This window comes from Vombatus ursinus, unplaced genomic scaffold, assembly GCF_900497805.2.
Source record: "Vombatus ursinus unplaced genomic scaffold, bare-nosed wombat genome assembly UNPS02014802.1, whole genome shotgun sequence".
In the NCBI taxonomy this organism is placed as follows: domain Eukaryota; kingdom Metazoa; phylum Chordata; class Mammalia; order Diprotodontia; family Vombatidae; genus Vombatus; species Vombatus ursinus.
Window position 1 is genome coordinate 24482112 of NW_020954580.1, and position 17698 is coordinate 24499809.

The 17698-nt window shown below is 37.2% G+C and overlaps 1 protein-coding gene across 7 annotated transcripts in view; it reads left to right on the forward strand.

Annotated features, from left to right (window-relative positions):
- ALS2 (alsin Rho guanine nucleotide exchange factor ALS2) overlaps nucleotides 1–17698 on the forward strand; it is an 81196-nt gene that overhangs the window by 40969 nt on the left and 22529 nt on the right. For all 7 annotated transcript variants that reach the window (XM_027873517.1, XM_027873520.1, XM_027873522.1 and 4 more), the window contains 7 exons: nucleotides 5169–5340; nucleotides 5695–5875; nucleotides 7864–7929; nucleotides 9498–9660; nucleotides 11195–11326; nucleotides 11740–11868; nucleotides 17002–17072. In XM_027873517.1, coding sequence (XP_027729318.1) covers nucleotides 5169–5340; nucleotides 5695–5875; nucleotides 7864–7929; nucleotides 9498–9660; nucleotides 11195–11326; nucleotides 11740–11868; nucleotides 17002–17072 — 914 coding nt within the window. The remainder of the gene's footprint in view (nucleotides 1–5168; nucleotides 5341–5694; nucleotides 5876–7863; nucleotides 7930–9497; nucleotides 9661–11194; nucleotides 11327–11739; nucleotides 11869–17001; nucleotides 17073–17698) is intronic.

Here is a 17698-nt window from a genome sequence, read left to right on the forward strand (position 1 = left end):
TATATAGCATCTAATAGTTCATAAAGTATGTTACATTTATTATCTCATTTGTTAAAACCAAACTGATAGGTAAGTGCTACAGTCATAGTCCTCATTTTGTGGATGGGAAAATACAAGTTTACAAAAGTTAAATGGCTTGTTCATGGTCACACAGGTGGAATAAGTGGAGCCAGAAGAGAAATAAGTTTGAATTTCATGTCTGATAAACCCAACCCCCTTTAACTACACCAGTTGACTTCTTACATGCCAGAGATCAAGCCTTGGTATTTTAGGAATAACCTCATGCTAGGTTAGTTTCAGTGATCAAGAAGAAATCTTTCATTGTGTCCTTGGAGTGATCAGAGAAGGATATGCTCTACTAGAATTAGAATATATGAAGTTTTTATTTTTGGTCAAGAGGAGGATCATCTAAGCAGCAGTGCTAACAGACTTGATGGAACATTGATACTGACTTATTTTGTCACTGCTCCCATTCTCCCCTCCCCTTCATTCTTTTACTTATTGTCTGTTTCTATTTCGTTTCACGTTTCTTTGCTTCCCCATTTCTTCTCTAAGCAGTACACTCCTTCAGCCTATTTTTTTCATATTCCTCTTCCCTCATAATACCAATTTCCTCCTCAAAATTAAATTAGAGCAATAAAGATACTAATCAATTTGTTCAGTATCTACTGTGTGCCAGTCATTGTGCTAGCCATGAGAATACAAAGACAAAAATGAAAGAGCCCCTGCCCTTGAGGAGCTTACAGTCTAGCAAGAGGAGACAGCATATACATGGATAAATATCTGTTTTTAAATAATTTTTAAGAAATTAACAAGCATCTATCCTCTTTCTTTTTCACCTTCTCATTGGTCCTCTAGAATAATGGCTTTGTTCTTAAGTCTTTAAAAACTGTTTTCACAGTGTTGTTATAGCATAGGTTATTCTGGTTCTGCTCACTTGACTCTACATGAGTTCAAAGTGAGATTTAATTGATAGACTTTTATGCCCCACAGTTATGTGAGAAAATAAATCCCCCTGAATTCCTTTAAGCTCCTCCCTCCAACACACTTTCCTTTTTTTCTTTTAAGATCATCATAACATGACAAAAGTACTCCCAGGCCAACCATCTTATTTGACTCCCACTATGGTACCCTACTGGTTCTTAGGGAGCCTTTGTATCATCTCTTCCCCCTCCCTCCCCCATTACAAATACTTCATCCTTATAAAGTCTTTTCCAATTACTCACTTGTATTCACCTTTTTATGTTTCTCTTTACTGTCATGTTTGCATCTTAGTTTCTGCTAAGCTCTGATCATTTCCTCAGGAGTACTTGGAAGCTCTCTTTTTCATTATAGATCATTTTTCCCCCTTGTAGGTTTATACTTAGTTTTGCTTGGTAAATTATTCTTGGTCAGAAGCCTCTATCTTTTGCCTTTTGAAATATCATATTTCATGTTCTTTACTTCTTTATAGTAGTAAATGCTAAATTTTACGTGATCCTCACTGTGGTTCCTCAGTATTTGAACTCTTTCTTTCTGGCTGTTTGCAGTATATTTTCTTTGAAAGCCCTGGATTTTGGCCATGACATTCCTGGGAATTTTCTTCTTAGGGTTTCCTTCAGGAGATGACTGGTGGGTTCTTTGTATTTTTACTTTGCCCTCTGGTTCTTAGATATCTGGGTAGTTTTCTTTCGTGATTTCTTGTGATGTTCAAACTCATTTTTTGGTCAAGCTTCCAGGTAGTTGAATGATTCTTAAGTTGGCTTTACTTGATTTGTTTTCCAAGCCAGTTATGTTTTGCATATGATAAATACCTTACATTTTCTTTTATTTTTTTCAATTTTTTGACTTTAATATTTCTTGTTATCTCATGGAGTGTATTTGATTCATTCTCATTTTCAGATTGTCTGTTAAGTGGATGAGGTCTTGTACATCTTGTGCCATACTATTCACTTTCCAAGTCTCCTCCATAGCATTCATTTCTTTTATAGTTCTTCCTTCTTTATTATAGTAATTATATTATATATATATAATATATATGTAGAAATTATAGTAATCTATAATTTCATTATAATATAATGTTAAACTTTTTTTCCCTATCATTTCTTTTAGGAATTCTAATTGGTCTTTGGGGCAAACTATATTTTTATTTGAGGCTTTGCTTGAAGTTGTTTTAAAGTTATTTTCTTTTGAATTGGTATCTTAGGTATCCTTGGCCTCATAATAGCTCTGTATTTTTTTGTTTAGTTCTTCTTCCACCATTCTGCTCTGGGCAAGGCGGTGCTGTCGGCCTATTTTGGAGCTGTAGAGTCTGAGCCTGCATTCTCAGCCCCTCTAGGAGAACACTGTGTTGCTGTACTAGGCAAGGGATTGTGTCTACAATCTGCTCTGGAAGCTCTTGGGAAGCCTGTGCAGGGCGCTGAACCCTCGATGAGCTCTGGGCATGCACGTGTTCTCCTCTTCCCTTTTAGACCGCTCTTTCTGTCTCCTTTGCTGGATCTTCATCCAGTTCATGCCCTTTAATTGTAGGTGGCCCTCAGAGTTTTGTCCTAGGCCGTCTCCTTGTTTCCCTCTATACTACATCACTTGGTGATCTCATCAGCTCCAATGGATTTAATTACCATCTCTATACTAGTGATTCTAAAATCTACCTTTCCTACCCTAAACTCTGCTGACCTCCAGTTTCACATCTCCATCTGCCTTTCAGATATTGCAAACTAGATGACCAGTAGACATCTTAAACTCAGCATATCCAAAACTGAACTTCTTGTCTTTCCCCCAAGACTCTCCCCCAACTCTTACTTCTCCATTACTGTCAAGAGCAGCACCATCATTCCAGTCTCTCAGGCTCCCAACATGGGCTTTATCTTCGACTTCTAATTATTGGTCACCCTCCATATCCAATCTGTTACCAAGATCTATCAATTTCATTTCTGCAGCACCTCTTGAGTAGCCCCCTTTTCTTCTCATGCCTAAACTACTGCAGTAGCTGGTAGGTCAACCTGCCTCAAGTCTCTCCCCACTCTAATCCATCTTTTTTGAGCCACCAAAGTGATTTTCCAGAAGCGTAGGTCCAACCATGCTACTACCACCACCACCACTACCACTCCCCACCCACCCAATAAACTTCACTGGCTCCCTGTCACCTCCGGATCAAACACAAAATCCTCTTTTTGATATTCAAAGCCCTTCATAACCTAGCCTCTTCCTAACTTTCCAGTCTACTTACATCTTACTCCTTGCCACCTACTCTTTGATACAGTGATGTTGGCCTCCTTGCTCTTCTATGAACAAAACACTTCATCTACTTTCTCTGTCCATTCCCCATACCTGAAATGCCCCCCCCCACCTCATATCTGCCTCCTGGCTTCCTTCAGGTTCCAAAGGATAGCCTGTCTTCTGCAAGGAGCCTTTCAACCCCTCTTAATTCTAGTGCCTTCACTCTCTTCGTTATTTCTTATTTACTCTCTATATAACTTGTGTATACATTTGTTTGTTGTCTCCCCGTTAGATTGCAAGCTCCTTGAGGGCAGGTACTATCTTTGGCCTTTCTTTGTATCCGCAGCACTTAGCACAGAACCTGGCACATAGTAGGCACTTAATAAATGTTTATTAACTGAGTACCTCCTATGCATATTTTTTATATAGGAGAACTTTCCTTTCTGTCTTTGATCTCTTTGGGAAGATATACCTAGTAGTGGTATAGCTGAGTCAAAGAGTATGACCTCTAGAACTTTTGCATAGGAATTATTGTCTGGACACACCTCTCATATCTTTGGGGTCTTTTTTAACATAAGTTTAGGAATGTACACTTGTTACCATTAAATTTAAATCTTATTAGATGCAGCCCATGGTTCTGATCTGGCAGGATCTTTTGGGGTCTTCTCCCAGGTTTGTCATTTGCAGATTTGATGAGCATGGTATCTGTGCCTTTATCCAAGCCTTTATCATCGATGACAATGTTGAACAGGACCAGAGACAGATTCCTATCATATTCCATTAGGGACTTTTCCTAGTTGACAGTGAGTCTTAAATGACTACTCTTTGCATTTCCGGTTATTCAGCCAGTTCCAAATCCACCTAACTATACTTTCTCTCCTACATCTCTCCACCTTGTCCCCAAAGATCACCTAAGAGACTTTGTTAGATACTTTTCTGAAGTCTAGGTAAATTGTCTTCTACCATCCATCTTGTACCATCTGTAACCACAGTGTAATACTGGTAATAATGGCACTGGTGACTAAAGAGGTTTCTGACCCCTATATCAGGATGCTGACCTGCTTAACCTAACAGATACCCCAGAAAACTTAATAGCTGAGTTTTAGGCTCACTATGAAAACCAAGCTTATAGGCTACAATATCCTGGGATGTAGATAGAGCTAGATAAAGTCCAAATTTCTCATTTTACAAATGAGGAAATAAGGCCCAGAGTGGTGAAGTGACTGAGTAGAGAGCAAGGATTCAAACTCCAGTCCTTTTTAGAATATGACATAATTCTCTTTGCTCCTCTCCTTAGTGATCAGGGCAGGGTAACTGCTGCAGTCAGTAGTACTATCTAAGGTATAAAGGAGTTAGAGTTTTATTTCTTTTCAAGAAAGAAATACTCTTATTGAAGGGAAACTATGTTCGGGAATCCCTTCCTGCTTCCCCATTATTGTTATCAACTTAAACATTCAGGTGTGGTGCGATTCTTCATGGTGAAGACTTTACCCTGAACAACAACAACAAAAGTTTGTAAACCATTGCTCTAGTCCATTTATATTTTGCCATACATAGAAGAGTGTCTTTACATATTTCCTCCAAGTTCACTCCCATGCAAGGGAAAGGATCCTGAGATATCTCTCAAAATTATCTCACTGTTCTTATTTTTATGTTGTCTGTGGGTCCAATCTGTGAGGTGGTCCTGTGATTAATGTGACTCAATAGTGTGGTTTAATGGATAGAGAGAACTGGCCTAGGGTCAGAAGACCTGATTTCTGACACACACTGGCTATTACCCTAGGCCAGCAATGCATGCAGTTTTCTAAGACTTTAAGTGCAGGCAGGGAAAGAGAGTTTCCTCACAGGGAATTATTAATACCAGTAAAATCACAGGTCTGGACAAAAAGGAAACAAAAGGCAGTTTGAATAATTGTTACCATCAGCAAATTATATTCCGCCTGTAATCTTGTTCTTCTCTTTTGCTTCAGCTTGGGTACATAAGCAGTGTGACAGCAGGGAAGGACAGCTGCCTAGCTTTGGTGGACAAAAATATTATGGGATATATTGCCAGTCTGCATGAATTGGCTACTACAGAAAGACGGTTCTACTCAAAACTAAGTGATATTAAATCCCAGATTCTCAGGCCCCTCCTGGGTTTAGGTAAGTGGAAATGCTTCATATCCTCAGTGTTATAATCTCCTTAAATAATTTTTTATACGAAATTTACTAAAGGTTTGATTTACTTCTTACTTCCCATTCTGTCTTGTTTTTACTTATAAATATTACTTGGCCATCCATATTTAAACTTATGAATATATCATTTGAATGATTTATAACCATTTGTTAAAAATGATTCATGTACTAATTACCAATATGTTATTCTTGCTATCATTAAATGACAAACTTTTTTGAGAACACATTTATAATATTATGAAAAATATTTGACCCTCAGTTGCTTTTTTCTGGTAAGCACTCTATATATAGCCCTGTAGATTGTATTGTTTTTTGTTACAGAAAACTTGGGCACTACCACCACAGTCCAGCTGTTGCAAGAGGTAGCAAGCAGATTCAGCAAGCTATGTTACCTGATTGGTCAGCATGGAGCCTCACTGAGCAGCTTCCTTCATGGGAGTAAGGAAGCCAGGAGTTTGGCCATCTTGAAGCATGCAAGTCTCTTCTTGGATAGTTATACAGAGCAAGTATCCAGTCCCGTGTCATGTTCAATCTCTGCAGGGTTATTCTGCCAAGGAGAACAGCTCCTTAATCAGAAGAGACTAGATTAGGGAGAGTGACATAAGGTAATAGAAATTGCAAAGCAGTATTTTAATGTTAAGCCACCTATTGTTTTGCAGTACTAAAATTTAGTTTTCTTTAGAGGGGAGAGATATAAGGACTAAACTTTTTTGATGATTAAGAAAGAATGAATACTTTGGTTCTTATGTAAGCATTCCCTCCCCCCCCAAAAAAAATTTATATTGTAGCATGATATTATAAATGATATCAAGAATGCTAAATATAAATACAGTGTACATTATAATAAATCTGAGCAAATGGATCTGGTTTTGAAAGGAGTGATTCTGTTCCATTGGGTGAATTATACTCAAATTTGGAAAGAAAACCAATTTTACAACCACCTACTGACTGTAAATGTGGAGCTGTTCTGGTATCTTAGGCAACATTTCTTTGTGTGTGCTTTCTTCTGTTTTTGTTTTTGTTTTCTTTTTAATCAAGTGAAGTTTAAGAATGCAGATACATTTTAACACTTTCCATGTTTTCCAAATGCCTCCAAATGGATTTAGCAATTTTAACTTGAAATTTTTCTTTTCCTTTATTTGTATCAACATCTTACATGAGAATTAAACACATTTATGTTTTTACTAGATTGATAGTAGATATCTTTTCAAAGTCTGAATTTTGGGCTTTATATAGTCCCTCAGAATTTTTTTAGAATCAATAGATAATGCCTTCTGCATAGTTTTTGTTTGTTTTAAGCAAAACTGACAATTAAAATTGGGATATTAGCAGTTTTTACTTGAGGAGAAACTCCCCAAATAGAAAATGCATTAGCTGATGTTCTTTTTAAGTCCATCATAGACATGAAAATTCTGTTTTAAAATCACTGAAGCCCTCCTATAATATTTCAAAAGATTATAATATGTTCTCTGGACACATTCAGCAATATGAACATTTATCCTAATTATGTTATTTTTTTAACCTTTCTGTAAGAAGTTCTGCTTGTACTAGAAGAGTTAAATTTTTTTCTTTATTCTATGTTTCATCTAGTTGTTTTATTTTTTCTTCTACTAATTCTGAGTTTTTGTTTACAGTCCTCATTATTTTTATAGAGTCAGTGAGGTGGCACAGTAGCTAGAGGACCAGACCTGGAATCAGGAGGACCTAAGTTCAAATCCAGTCTCAGACATTTACTAGTTGTGTGACCCTGGACAAGACATTAAGCCTCTGTCTTCTCCAGTTTCTTCCTCTGTAAAGTGGAAATAATAATAGCTCCTACTTTCCAGGGTTGTTGTGAGAATAAAATGAGATAATACTTGTACAGTCTTTCACAAACCTTAAAGCACTATAAAAATGCTAGTTATCATCATTATTTTGTATCTCACCTTGCTTTTTAATTTTACATATCAGCATTTGAGCAGCAGATTGTATGGATAAAAAATAATTTATAAGTTCTATATGTATAAATTCCTAGGTTCATATAAATTAGTCTTGCTCATAAGAGTTCAAAATAGGTTTTTTGAATCTCATTATCATTATCCCTTTCCAAAGAAATTTTAATGAAGAAAATTAAAATATAACACTGAATATTTAGATTAAAACTTCATTTTAGAAGTTAGTTTCTCATATTTTAATCCTACTGCCTATTCACCACTCTAGTGATGTTTACATATAGTTGTGACTACATTATCATATTAACTCCAGCTCTTAGGTATATGACTTTTAGATATGTTTAAATTTTCAGTGTTAACAGACCTGCCTTTACTCTGTAGTAGCAAATGAGTGGCCTACGTACCCTACCACTAACAAATACCCTACTGCTCACAAATGTCAGCATCATAACATTTTAAAAACTTTTAATTGGTGAAGTACCAAGAGAAATAACTGTCTTCTGACCTGTTAAAATTCTGATCTTAACAATGATATGTATATTTTTTTTTTATGTTAAAGGTATTGCACATCTATTACAAATTTTGTGGTTATGGGAGGATTCCAGCTTCTTGCCAAGCCAGCTATGTAAGTAAATAAATCTCTTCCAATATTTATTTTAAAAACCAAAAATGCTTCTATTTGAAATTACTTTTATATTTTTAGTGTTCAGGAAAATCTGTCTTGCTTGGTCACTCAGGGGAACAAGTAAACCAAAATTGTATGTAGTGATTCATAATCTTTTATTTTTTTTCTCAACTGGGACATTGCCTTTTTTTTTTCCTCTTGTTAGGGTCAGTGAATGTTGAATCTTAAACTTCTGGCTAAAGGTTAACTTTGTATTGTGTCTTTTGCTCCCAAAGAAAATATAATGTTACAGAACATTTCAAGAATGAATAAATCTTTATGCTTAAAGGGTTTGGGGCATTTTTTTTTGACATTGCATGTGATTTATGTTATTATGGTGCCTATGATCTAAGTTGAACCTCTGTGTACCTAGGCCTTCAAATGTCCTTTTCTTTTCAGATAACATGTTCTTGTTGAGTGTGAGGTGAAAGATGAGTTACTTCAATTTGTACTCAGTATTTGGAGCATTTTACATGTGGTTGTTGATGGTTGCATATCTTCTTCTGAAGACTGTTAACCCATGTGCTTTCACCATTTATCTTCTGGTGCCTACCTCTTGCTTTTCAGTTACCTACATATCTCATGTGTCAGAATTTTATCAGAACTACTGGATTCAAATATATTTGTTCCCTTATGTTCTTGTTCTATCCATATTAATTGTCTTTGATAAACCCAAGAACACAAATTACTGAGGAAAGGACTTCAAGTACTGTTGGGAAAACTGAAAAGCAAGTAGGCAAAAAATAGCTTTAGATCTTGCATTATATATTATATTTAAGTTCCAAATGGATAATTGATCTAAATATAAAACAAAAGCAAGAAAACAGAATGAGGTACAGCTAGGGAGAGATTTTATAATCAAAGAAGGCATAGAGAAAATCATAAAAAATAAAAATTTTAATACAAACATTTCTTGAGTAAATTGTATTTTCTCTGCTTCTTTCTGAGGCAGACTAAGATTTATCAGAAGAATGAATTCTGGAATTTTTTTTCTAGTCTGTTCATATATATGGATTACAAACTAAAATGTTTCTTAAAAATCTACTTAGAATATTCCAATTTTCTTTTAGTTAGTACTTTGCTAAAAAGTATAATATATTATTTTTTATTTTCACAAGTAGTACCAAAATTCATTATTCTGATTCTATCTAGTTTTGTATAATTTATCCAGCCAGCTTACAAAGCAAACAAAAAAAAATATTTAAATAAAATTAGAGATATTTAATTGCTTCTTAAGAGATTAATTTCCTGCAGTTTGTCAGTGTCAGAAGTCTACAAACAAGTTCTGAACTTAAAACATTCTTAATCATTACTACCAACTAAATTTCTTTGAACAAAACCCTTTTAATGGTACCAAGGGTTAGTCAGTTGTGGCTTTTGCCTTTCTTCCACAGCCTCAGTATGTCACATTATATATTTCATGGTGGAAAAAAAAGAAGAGATATTAGTCATGTACCAACAATATGCGCTGGGTAGGCATTCAAATATTTGTTGAATAAATAGATTTTTCTCTCTCTGTGTCTCTTTAGTGACTTCTTAAATAAAAACCAGGAGCTATTACAAGATTTGTCAGAGGTGAATGATGAAAATGTCCAATTGATGGAAGTGCTGAACACTTTGTTTTTTTTGCCAATCAGACGTCTCCATAATTATGCTCGGGTTTTGCTAAAGCTTGCTACTTGTTTTGAAGTGGTAAGCTCTCTTTCCTTTGACATGCCTGAGGACTTGGAGGCTTAGTTCCTTTTCTGTATTTGTACTCTGCTTCCACAAGGCCACTAATTAGACTAAGTTGATACTGATTTTTATATGACTAAATGTAGCCTAGTAATGACATAAATAATTCTTGGTAACTTTGCAGAAGATTTCTTTTCATAGTGTCTCCCACCTTAGTGCTAATTGTCATCATTTTATGCAAATGTATTTGTAGTTCATACCTAATTAAAGTGTATACTATCCTTTACCCCATTCTACTCTGATAAGGCCTGGCAGGTGTCATTTTGGCACATTCCAGCAAGCCTCTAGGCTACAAGTCACAGTGTAGCCTAGGTGCATGTTGAAACTTCACCTCAACACTTTACCTGGAGAGGTACTGAGGAATCTCAACTAGGTCAGCTTTCATCATTAAAAAATCAACAGTGTTCCACCATCAGAGGTAGACTTGTTCTAAGTGGTTTGGTACTAGTCTGGAGAAGCCATGACTTCAGTGTTACCATAGGGCTTTGGATCTGCTAAGGACTTGGGATCTGTACCCCACTTCAAGAATATCTAGCTCCCCTAGAATGACCCTGTAACTGCTCTTTCTTTACAGCCTTTGCTTTTTTATCCCCTCAAAATCTATTGTCATCCAGTGCTATAATACTGAGATGCGCCCAGTTACATCCCCTGTTAACTCAGCTTTGAAATTCTAATCAATTAATAATGGCTGAGCTGCCCAAACTCCTGACATTCAATAAGAAATAGTATCCTGGACAGCCTCACAGTTGTAATTTTGACATTCAATTTAATGGAAACCCTTTCCTGTATAGTATGTCCTTTCATTTAGCTTAAATTGGCTTGCTTCTGAAAACAACTGTCTTTTAAAATCTGTTTACAAGCTTCTGACTTTTCATTTAATATCACCTATTTGAAGTTATTTCCTCTAAATTGTCTTAATTACCCTCTTTGCTTAAACCAAAACATTTAGTTTTTACTACCTTGGATAATGTGAGATTCACAAACTAGTTTCTCTAAAAGTTTATTTGGTCAAATTTCAGAAACCTAGATAACTATATGATATGAGATAGAGATACCCACACGCGCGTGCGCACTCACACTCACACACACACACACACACACACACACCCCACAACCACCTTTCTCTTTTTTGTTTTTATCTCAAGGCTCTTCTCCTCATGTTCTTCAGCCATATCTCCTTACTTACAGTGCGTCTCCTGATTCTTCCTTTTTCCTTTCTGACAAATACCTGTCAGCACCTTCTCCTTTTCCCCTCAGGTTATCATTCCTACTTCATACTAATACCTGCATAATAGAATTTATTATTTCTGACAATTGCTACCTAAAACACAGCCAACCCCTTCAAGTTCCACTACCTCTTTGGGAAACCACAGTTCTTAGTATGAATTGTCTCCCTAAATTAAATTCCGTATTCAAATTGCCTCTATTGGCTTAGATTGTGGATGACTTGGTTCACATTCTTATTTATTTTTTCTTAATTATTGACCTTTAGACATCTCCAGAGTACCAGAAACTGCAGGATTCCAGCTCTTGTTATGAGACTCTTGCTCTCCATCTCGGCAGGAAAAGGAAGGAAGCAGAATACACACTGGGCTTCTGGAAGACCTTCCCTGGGAAAATGACGGTACAGCACCTGCTGTCACACCTTGCAAACAGCAGGCGTTTTTATAATTACTGCTGTAATTTTCTTCACCCCACCCCCTACTGTTTATGATGATGATGCTACAATGACACCTTTTCCAGGATGCCTAAATCTCTTAACAAAAGATGCTCTATGTCTCTATCAATATCTTTTTTCTTGGCAGCCTATTTAATTTCACACATTTTTTGTTTGGTAAATTTTTTTTTTCTTTGATCTCTAATTTTATGAAAATCTTAAAATCCTTCTTAGATCTAACCAGTTATTTTACATTTGATTAGCACATTTTATTTTTTTTGTTTTTTGCTTTGTCTTTTGGAATATGTTTATAGGTTACTTATAAATCTTTTTCAAATTTTCCTGAAGCATTTTGTTTTGCATTTTCATTTTAATCACAGGATTCCTTGAGGAAGCCAGAACGTAGGCTAATCTGTGAGAGTAGTAATCGAGCATTGTCTCTACAACATGCTGGTAGATTCTCTGTGAATTGGTTCATTCTCTTTAATGATTCTTTGGTCCATGCCCAGGTAAGCCAAATTCCTAGCCTCTTAAGACACATTCTAGTAGATTGAACACCATGCCTATCTTAATTGATACTAATGGTTTTTTTAAACATCTATAGCTTCTGTTGCCAAAAACTTTGGACTGATTCATTGAGTGATCGTAGAACTGTTTAGTTAATTACATTTGGCATTTATAGGATAAGCAAGATTTTGGGTAACTGGGTCCAATACAACTGTTATCTGGTCTCACCTAAGCCCTTACTATACTCCAACACTTTTCTCCTCCCTGATTGACTCTCTTATTCTGTTCCAAACTATTTCCTCTTTTCTCAAGCTACCTATGCCACTTACTACCTTATCCTTCTCAGCAGAGGTTCTCACCCCCTACTTCCCTTGAAAAATGAAGCCATCCACAATGAAACTCTTCTCCCCAGTTCTGTATTTCAACTCACCTCAATAACATCTCCAACTCCTCTTCTTCACTCTCAGAATGTGGCCCTTCTCCTTCCCAATTCCTACTGTGCTCTTGATCCCATTCTCTCCTTATTCTTCAAGGAGAGCTTCCCCTTCAATTATCCTCCTCTTTCTTTGTAATTTTCAATCTCTCCTTATCTACTCTTCCTTTCAGTCTCTTCCCCGATCCACTCCTTCCTTCGGCTTACAGATATGCCCAGAGCTCCCTCATTATTTTTTTGTTTTAAGTTTTCTCTTTCTGAACTTAAACACTCCCAAAAAAGCATTTCCATACCTAGCGGAACACAAAAAGAGGATTACATATGAAAATGAATTTTCATTTCATACCTTTTTTTAAAAAATTATGTAATAAATTCAACATGTTACTTTTAAAATTAGTCTGTTTCCTTCTTTTCTATGCATTTTTAAAATGTTTTGGTGGCCCTCTTTTGGAGGGATAAAACTATAGCCTTACTTCATCTCCCAAGTGAAAATGGTAGTGGTTGTGGGGAAACCCTTAACAAGTAAGCATAGTCAAATGAGACAAATCCGCATAGGACATGTACAAAAATTTGTCTTTTTTGACACCTAACAGGAAGTGGGTAACATATTTTGTCATCAGTCCTCTAGAGAAGTAGTAGGTTTTGGCTTTGATCAGAGTGCTTATGTCTTTCAAAGTTGATTTTCTTGACAGTATTGCCTTAGAATAAATTGTTCTCCTTGTTCTGCTCCCTTCAGTTCACACTTTCTGTATCACTTCATACTTTCAGGATTCTCTGAAATTTCCTTCATTTTCTACAGCGTGGGAATATTCTATTACATGCATATATCATTTGTTCAGCCATTCTCCATTTGATGGGCACCCCTTTAGTTTCTAGTTGTTTGCTTTTCTTTTTTCCTTTTAATTGCCTCTTCAAGATGAGGAAGTTTATTTTGCTTGTAATTTTCCCTCCCAGGTATTATTTTCTCTCTTAACCCTCTCCTTCTGCCTATCCCTGCCTGTTTCCCTGTTGAGTTTTGTGTATTTCTACACCAAACAGTGCATATGTGTTTGTGTGAATGTTTACTTACCCTTTTTCTGTCTCAGATAAGAGTGAGATTTGTCTGATGCTTGCCTCTGCCACTCTTTCCCTCATGTTTATTTACTCTTCTTACACACTCCAATTTTGAGAAATAGCAAGTTCCATCGCCTTTTTCCTCCTTTCTACATTAATGTATTCCTTTTATACCTTCTCTTTGCCCCCTGCCTTCAGAACTGAACTAATTTACCCCCAGGTCCTCGTTTTTTGCCTGTTTAACTCAATACCCTTTAAAGACAGTAAGATTTTTTTAAAGAGACACATTTTTTCTGTTAGAATATTAACATTGCCATTCTCATACAGTGCCTTCCAGTTGCTCAAATTTACCCTTCTAGGTTTTTCTTAATTCTCTTGTTCACATTCATAGTCCCCACTCAATTCTGGCTTTTCATCAGGAATGCTTCAAAGTCCTCTTCCATTAAAGGGTTATGTTCTGCTTTGCAGGGTAGGTTTTTCTTGGTTGTAAGCTTATCTCTTTTGCTGTTTGGAATATTGTATTCCAATATCTCTTATTTATAATAGAAACTGCTAGGTTTTGAATGATCTTGACTATGATTCCTTGGCACTTGAACTCCTTTTTTAGAACTGTCTTTTCTTGACCTATTTTCCAGGTCATTTGTTCTTGATAACAGATAACCTTACATTTTCTCCTACTTTTTTCGACCTTTTGATTTTATTCTAATACTTCTTGCTATCTCACGGTAATTAATTTTTCTTTGGTCATTCTAATTTTCAAGGATCCTATCACTTGGGTAAAGTTTACCACTGTCTGTTATAAACTATTTATTCTTCCAGTACTTTCCTCTATGGCTTTTTTAGCTCTTGTTTCATTTCTTCTAATCATGTCCATATGGGAAATCCATTTTTTCTTTTGTATTTCTGCTTGGATTTGTTATAGAATAACTCTCTCCTTGAAAGTTGAATTTTAGGGTATCTGTGGATCTGCAAGAATTCTTTATAATGGTCCGTGCCTTCTTCAGTTTATTGATGTCTCTAGCTTACTTCCTGAAGTCAGTATTTGTGCCAGAGCTAGGTTCAGCTTCCTGTGGTGCTTCTGCCTGGGACAGTTAGCTCTACTCAACTGGGATCACCTGGGCTCCTGGGGTCAAATCCCCTTGGGATCTTTCAGGGTCAGGGTGCTTCAGGGCCTTCTGTGGCATCTCAGGACAGAGTACTAGGGAACTCAGAGCCCCATGGCCTAGGGAGGTCCCTGTCAGAGTGCGGCTGAAACCATGCTGGTCACTGCCACTTCTGGTAGCTCCCAGCGTCCCCCATTGTGTTTGGTAATCTCTGCTCCTGCAGCCTCTGGATACAGAGCTTTACAGGCTACACGTCTCTGGTTACACTGGAAGAGCAACCCCTTTACCTGTTACCCGTAAGCTTCTACCTGCATTTCTGCAGTGGAAGCAGTCATCTGCTATTTTATCATCATTCCATGTGGTAAGATATTTAGATGTTTACTAAAGTAGGTCTGTCACAGCTGGGTTGTCTTCCCTTATTCAGGTAGCCATCTTGGCCAGAAGCTAATCTCCCCCATTCTAGAAAAACTGAAACCTTCATTTTGATCCTTCCAGACCTTCAAATTATCGTCCTATATGTTGACGACTCCTTTTCAAGCCCAAAGAAAAACTTGTCTATACTATACTATTTTCAAACTAGCTTTGGTTCTCTTTTCTCTAATCAGTGAAATTACCTTCCCTCTCGTATTAGACAATAATTCTGTCACTTTCGGGGATAGAGTTACAAAAGATCTAAATGTTGTTTCCCTATAACTTTCACAGTTCTAGTCTCATTTTTCCTTAAAACAAAGCCAACAGAAATTTACAAAACTCATTAAAACACTTCAGCATTTATAAAAACATTCAAACCATATATTGGAAATTCATAGTATAGAGAAATTACATTTCATTCACAAATTTAGTCTCTAATTAGTTTATGATGCCATAAATTTCTGCACACTGGGAGCAAAGATTCCCTCTTATCTGTGTCTCTTGTCTGTCTTCTACCATGCCCAGAGTTAAAAGACAGAGAAAGACTTTGTTTCTAAAGAAAAAAGTTTTCATTTTCTCTTTCAGCTGACCAGGCCCCAAGAAAAAGAAAACTAATTTGACTTACGAAAACAATGTGACCAGTTAGACACAAGAACGCTGACACTTAAAAATCAGTGTACACAAGTAGCCCTTTTCAGGCCACATTTGGGACTCTTCTTACGTGTCTTAAATTGATTTTGCATTATGTTTAATTATCCCCTTTTCCAACTGAGGAGAATCTGAGCTCCCCCAACCCCTTCTTGAATGGGAAGTGTCACTCAGTCCCTACTCACCAGTTATGACAGGAGGCCCAGGACTTAACCTCTCCTCCTACTAACAGCAGTGAATGGCCTGGAATTTACTTTATGACTTCCCCCTTTTTTTAACTGGGAGAATCCCTTGCTTGCAGGCTTCGCTACCCCCTCCTTAAAGGGCATCAACTGTGCTCTGGGCATGGAGGAGGAGAGAGGAGAACAGTAGGACAGACAAGTGAAGCTGCAACTCTCCCAAGAGTGTGGGGGCCTTACCTTGGCTCAGAAGATTTGGGATTGAGGGGCAAGTCAGGTGTCTAGTGTGGTCCTCTGCAGAGAAATCCACACCATTGCTCCACCCTGTGAAAATTGCACCATAGCATTGTGAAGGGGGTTCTCCTAAAACAGTGCTCTGAGGATTAACCTCCTCCCCCTGATCCCTTCGTGATTGCCAGTTGTCACAATTGACTTAAAGTAATTTGAGGCACAAAGTTCTGGGCATGTTTAGTTTATTGGTAAAGCTAGCACTTACCCTAAAAGGGGTAATAAAAAGCTCCTCAGAAAACCAAAAAGACCCTAATGAAGGCAGACAGATCATTTTTACAGTAGAAGCATCCAAAAAAATAGACGGCAGCGTCATATATGGGGAAAACTGTATGATTGGTTGCAAAGTCAGAAGCATCATAGATGGGGAAAACAATATGATTGTTTACAAAGCCAGAAGCATCATAGATGTAGGGGACAATATGATTGGCAGACGTAAGTTATGCAGAACTAGCAACCACCCCTCCTTCCATCTTGTTGCTCTTTGATTGTGTCCTCCTTCAAGGTTAGTTAGTGGTACATGAAGAACAAATCAGATTTCCTTGAAGGACAACTCGTAGAATAGAGATAACAGATTTCTTCTAGTTAAAGTGATTTATAGGGACACTGAACTTTTAAACTTAACTCAAAGAGGAACTTCTAAACCTATGAACTTCTGAACTTAACTCAGAGACAAAGTAACATGACTGAAGCAGTTAACACAAAATGTCACTGGTTGGTACAGAATAGAATCAATTACAAAATGGAATTAATTTTTCTCAGGTGCTCCCTGTGGCCTATACACTGTTGCTCTCCTGCTTCCTCACTTACCTTGTATTTACATTGTACATATTCACTTTTCTCTTTCAAGTTGTTTCCCCCAAAGCAATGTACGGTTCCCCGAGAACAGGGACTTTTCGTTCCCTTGTAATAGCTGGCCATACCTATCAGTGTTGTCTGACCAAGCATGGTGCTCTGTAAATGCTTGTTGAATGAATCACTCAATCAGTCAACCCTGTGTGATTTTGTCTTCTTTTATAGTTCTCCACACACCATATCTTCCCCTTGTCTACTCTGTGGGTGGAACCTATTTCAGAAGAAGTTGGTAGTGTGTAAGTAGTTTTCCTCTCACATTTATTCTCTCTGTTGTTCAGTCGTGTCTGACTCTTTGTGACCCCAATGTGGGCTTTTCTTGGCAAAGATATTGGAGCAGTTTGCCATTTCTTTCTGCAAGGCAAACAGAAGTTTAATGACTTGCCCAGGGTCACACAGCCAGTAAGTGTCTGAGTACAGATTGGAACTCAGGTCTTCCTGACTCTAGTCCCAACACTCTATCCACTGAACCACCTAGCTGCCTCCTTTATTCTCTCCCTACTTCTGTTCTCTCTACCTAGTTCTGAAACTTAATTTCCTAGGATTTAATACAATAGATTGCTTTTTAAAATTTGTACCAGGGAGATAAAGTTATAGATATAGGAGCCAAGACATTACTATAAAGGCATAAAGCTGGGGTGGGGAACCTGGCCTCAAGGACACATGTGGTCCTCTGGGTCCTTGGGTGTGGCATTTTGACTGAGTCCAAGTTTTATAGAATAAATCCTGTTTTGTGAAGTTTGGATTCAGTCAAAGGGCCACACTTAAGGACCTAGAGGGCCACATGTGTCCTTGAGGCTGCAGGTTCCCCACCCCTGGAAAGGAATTCCCTTGGTATCCCTCTGTGGTACTACATAGGAAATAA